The following is a 5,236-nucleotide window of genomic DNA, read 5'->3' as shown; positions in this document are numbered from 1 at the left end:
ACGGCATGGCCTGGTACGGTACAGTATGGTATGGCTCAGCATGGCATGGCTTGGTACAGTATGGCAGGACACGGCACGGCTTGGCACAGCTCGGCACGGTGCGGTACAGCACAGCTCAGCTTGGCACGGCTCGGTACAGTACAGTCCGGCTCACCCAAGCCAGCAGGATCAGGGTGCGGGGTGCAAGGTGCATGGTGCAGGGTGTAGGGTGCAGGGCACGCGACTCGGTGCAGGTCATGGGGTGTAGGCAGATGACATGGGGCGCAGGGTGCACAAAATGTGCGTGCGGGGTGAAGGGTGAAGGACACAGGGCGCAGGCTGCAGGATGTGGGTGTCCCCAGGGCGCAGGGCATGTGACAGGGTGCAGCACGCGGTGCCCAGGATGATGGGGTGCAGGGCAGTGCTGGGGGACACCTCCCCACAAGGGATGTGGTTATGGGGCCCACTCCCTGAGAGGTCCGGAGTGGCCACGGCACATGCCACGTCCGCAGCCCAGAGGCATGAAGCACCTGGCTGATGGGTGGCCGTCCCACGGAAGCCATGTGGCATGCGTGGGGCAGGCAGATGTAGGGACATGACGGACTCATGCTGCAGCACGGTTTGGTGAAAGTGCCGGGATGAGGAGCTGGAGTCTCTAGGGAGACAATGTCCCACGGGAATACAGTGTCAGGGGAGGATGTCCTGCAGCCACCAGGAAAGGCTGATGTGGCACAGTGCCGATGGTGGGCTCACGCGCAGGCACCAGCAGGTCCCTCCGGACCCGTGGGGTGGGCAGGACTGTCCTGGCAGAGCAGAACGGACAGCCAGCCTGCCGTGAAAGGTCAGATAGAGCAAATTAAAGCTTTTGTCATGATGAGCTTCCCATTTCCATGATGGAAGGTGCATAAAGCCCTGTCTAAGCTCCATTAACTCATGAGCATAAACTGGGGCCAATCCTGGAGCCATGCTGGCAGGGCTGGGAGAGGGACGGAGCTGGCACATGGGCACTTGTCTATCCCACATGGCCAAAGAGCTGCCCCAGGGCTGGAGACCTCCGGCAAAGACTCTAGGGTGGTGCCTGCAGCACCACGGGAGAGAAATTCCCTCCAATGCCTGTCCTGGAGAACCTGAGCAGGGTCAGCTCCATCTTTGGGGACAGAAACGGGAGAACAGAGTTGGACAGCTGGGAAATGCAGTCCTGCACAGTGCCCTGGGATTTGGGAAGGGGCAGGACAGATACAGGAGATCCAAAGTGTCCGTGCATCTCTGGGATTACTCAAATGCACCATTGCTGGGGCAGGAGCACGTTGCAGGGGGTCGGGAGCACAGCACCAGCCAGCCTCAGCCTCGGCCAGATCTGCACGTTGCCGGAGAGCCGCATGGCTCCAGCCCCCTGGAGCAGCTCTTGGCTGTGACACTGACGTCTGGGTCTGGCTTTCCGCACCAACGAGTGAGATTTGAATGAGACATTTACCCTGTAATCAGCTGGCTTTGGAGCCTGCTTGGGAAGCGACCTTAGAGGGAGGAAAGCCGCGCGTGCTGCTCGCCGCAGCGGGTCTGCACCGGGCCAAGCCAGCTGCCGGCTTTCCTGCGCCGTACACACCTGCCAGCGCCTCCGGATACAGCCAGGGCGGCACCGTCGGGGATAGGAGCGGGAAGGACGCGCGGCGTTTGAAGGCGGCGATAACCCAACCTGCAGGATTAATGGGAATGCATTTGAATTATAAAGCACAAAGCCCTTTGCTTTGGGTAAAACTGTAATTAATGTGAAATCAAGATGTAATTAAAAGCTACTGTCTTGGAAAAAATCAAACAAAAGCCAAGTGTGTATGTGCATCGGGGAAATACAATTAAAAATGAAAGAAATTGGGGGGAAAAAATAAAGAAGTTGGGAAATGGTTGCAGAGCACTACGGGAGGGTTACATTTCCTGGCTCCCTGCCACCCTTGCCATTGAAGCAGGACGTGCCCCAGTGAGACGTACGTGGAGCTGGGATGGAGGGCAGAGCCCTTCCCCATCAGCCTCCAGCAGGGCTGTGTGCTGTACGCCGTGTTTGTCTGCCGGTAATACATTCACATGGGTTTCATTTGTCATATGCAAAAAGTGTCCTTAAAAAGCCACAGGAACCTGAGATGAGCGCACAGAGCACCCGTGGGGTTGGATGCACCTATCCCAGTTTCCTTAGATGCTGCAATAAATTCGGGGCCATGAAAGCAAGGAGCATTTTACAAGGTAGCTTGCTCTTGATGCGTGCTGCATGCTGGCCTCAGATGTGGCTGGAGTTTGAGGATCTTCCCGGCATCGCTCCTTGGAGTGCAGCCCCCGGCTCTGGGGAGCGATGCTGAGCTCTGGGCTGGACCTCCCTGTGCCCCCTCACAGGGTTTCTCGTCGTTTTGACCATCGCAGTGATGATTTCCCTGGTTGTTTTTCTTTGCTCAAAACAGAGATGAGTCCCTGACTGTGCCCAGTCTAATGGAGCACTTACTGCTCCCAGACTTTCTGGTTCCCCAAAATGCCCCGGCCAGTCCCAAGTCAATCGAGCCCCTGCCTCAAGACTGGCATGTCAGTCTCCTGGGGAGCGACACCGAGCCCTGTCCTGTGTTCGCCACTGCTGCCCTGTACCCGAGTCTGGGGCAGGAGCGGGTCTGCACCATTGCTTCCTGTCACGCAATGGAGGCACCAGGCTCCTGGGGTGCAGACGCTGTAGGAGCTCCCCAGTCTGCTCTCCACATGAATAAACTTCTGGAGCACGCCAGAAACCTGAGCTCTGGGTCAGACAGCCAGCTGGGGCCACCCACACTGGACGATCCCTTTGGAGGAGCAGAAGCGCCCTGATCTGCCCCCTTGATGAAAGCAGTGGGGTTGTGAGCGCTGGTGGCCAGTCCTGTCCTCAGATGCAAACAAGGAAGACCTGGGACATGAAAAAGCCTGTTCCTGCCAGGCAAGGGTGGCTCACACGCGTGATGCTTGAACAGATCAGGCCGGATTCTGCAATGCTGTCTACCTTGTGGAGTCGGTTTTATTGCAAAGGTCTCTGGGGTTTCGCTCTCCTCTTGTCCAGGTGCGAACAGCCAGGCCAAGCCTTTCTCTGAACAAGGGGAGCGAGTCCACCACCTCCCCTGCCCTCCTCCAGAGCTGCCAGCCCCACGTTACTGCCTCTGGGCTGGACTCTGCTCTTGGCGAAGCCATACCCGATGCTGCTGCCCGGCACAGCCAGGGTCTGCCAGATCTGCCCTGCTGCGGAAGCAGAGCAAGGCACTGCAAGGGCTCAGGGGCTGGAGAGGCAGAGAGAATGAATCACCCAACATTCGTTAAAGCTCTATTTCCTTTCCAGAGCCTTCTTCATTAATATTTTAATTAAAACCAATTCTCTGAGCAGACCGCATTAACTCAGTGTACCTCACAGATAATGCATTGAAGGATTAAATATAGCAAGTGCGGCTCTTTGCAGGCCGGTAAACCAGCGAGGCCGTGGAGACCCGCCGGCGGTGTTGATAACAGAGACATTTACTGTTGCATTGCCACCCGTGGGCGATGGTGTCCCTAGCCCGCAGCGTGGGACCTGACAGACGTGGGGCTCTGCAACACATGGAACGCCGGTACTGGCCTGCAGGGAGGCAGGGATGGTTTGGGTCATGTCCCAGTGGCTCGAGCTCAGCTCAGCCCCCTAGGCTGCGGGTGCAGAGCTCACAGACTGGATGACTTCCCCTCACCTCCAGCCGAAATTACCCTCCCTGCCCCATCCCACACTCCTTTTTATCTCTTTGTACCTTGCTAAATAATTCCTTTTCTTCCTCCCTGCTTATCTCCGAGAAGGCTGGAGACAGGTCTTTTCCTTCCCTTCCTGATATAAATATTTCATTCTGTTACAGATGAGTCCTTCTGGCCTCTAAATCATGTTAATTGCTGGCTCTAACCTCAGTCCGGCTCCACTCAATTCCTCCTTACAGACCCCCAATCTGACACAGTACTCCTGCTCCCCTTGCCCCTCCTGTTCCTCCTGCCTGTGCCTTCCCGGGGACAACATGGCGGTGCCACGTCCCACAGCCCCACTCCCACTCATGTCCCTGCTCCCTCAGCCGTCACCGTGTCCTCCGTTCCCCTGCCTAGGCCATCCCCACCATCTGCAAAACGAGCCCCCTGCAGATGTTTCCCATGGCTGTGGGAGAGGTTTTGATTTGCTTTGCCGGCTCAGGGGCAGAGGGGACAAACACTCCCTCTTTTGATGTGCCCCTCCAAAACCTGGGGCTGCCACAAACTTGATGGTGGCTTAAAGCAATTCAGAAATGTGATTCTGGAGAGGGTGTCACTTGCTGTCTCCAAGCCGAGATTCGGTGCCATGACAACTTTTTGCAGCCTCCCCGGCATGGTGGCAAGCTGGCTGCAGGAGCCCATCACACTGTCAGTACCAGATCCAGAGCCTTGCCTCCCACCGGTGCTGCCGGGAAGGGTTTTCTGTGGCTCTCAAGGGTTTTCTTCGGCTCTCAGCAGCGAGTGCTGCTGACTCACCCACTGCCGGGGCCAGCACTGCAATAAAACCATCCCACAGCCAATTCCAGCACAGCCTTTTCAACGTCTGCAAACAGAAGCTAACTACCCAATGGTTAATACCCTGGGGTTGCTGGTTAATAACCCGGGGTTGTTCATGCTGCCATCCTTCCTCTAACGAATTGCCGCCTCCTGCCCTGAACCCTCCTGTGGGGCATGCCAACGGCAGCTAACCAGTGGCAGTTCATCTCCAGGAAGGATCAGATGAGAGGCAACTGGGGAAAATCCCTTTGGGAATTCCCCACGGCTCCCTCCAAAACCTTTATTGTCCCCAGCAATGCCCGGCTGTGTGTGGATGGCGATTTCTCCCTGTGGGAGTTCCAGCCTCCTCATCCCCTTCCCTGGGCGGTACCAGGGGCACGCAGCACCCTCACCCCCGAGGGAAGCGGGGCTACAAGGGGCCCGTTTCACCCTGAGAGCTGTCTGCAAGAGGATTCCAGCCAGGAGCGGGGAAACGCCGTGGCTGTCGGTGCTGGAGGTGGGAGCCAGTCCCAAGGACGCTGCACCAGAAGAGGCCTGAGAGATGGCGGATGTCCTGGAGTGGGGGACGGACACCACCAGCCCTCACCACCCAGAGCCAGCTGGTCTGTGGGGGGTGTCTGTCCCCGCTGTGCTGAGCGCCCCACAGTCGGGCCCCGGGCTTCCCCTCAGGGCCTGTCAGGGGAAAGCCCTTCTCCTGGCAGCCATGTCATGGCCACAAGGCCAGGCC

General features: G+C 57.7%; 1 protein-coding gene across 1 annotated transcript in view; it reads left to right on the top strand.

Moving 5' to 3' along the window:
• Positions 1-5,050: 5,050 nt before the first annotated feature.
• FANCA (Fanconi anemia, complementation group A) overlaps positions 5,051-5,236 on the top strand; it is a 38,664-nt gene continuing 38,478 nt past the window's right edge. The window contains exon 1 of the mRNA XM_009890344.1: positions 5,051-5,111. Coding sequence (XP_009888646.1) covers positions 5,051-5,111 — 61 coding nt within the window. The remainder of the gene's footprint in view (positions 5,112-5,236) is intronic.

The sequence above is a fragment of the Charadrius vociferus genome, unplaced genomic scaffold (genome assembly GCF_000708025.1).
Source record: "Charadrius vociferus isolate BGI_N301 unplaced genomic scaffold, ASM70802v2 scaffold358, whole genome shotgun sequence".
Taxonomy (NCBI): domain Eukaryota; kingdom Metazoa; phylum Chordata; class Aves; order Charadriiformes; family Charadriidae; genus Charadrius; species Charadrius vociferus.
This window is presented reverse-complemented; position numbering and strand designations above follow the sequence as displayed.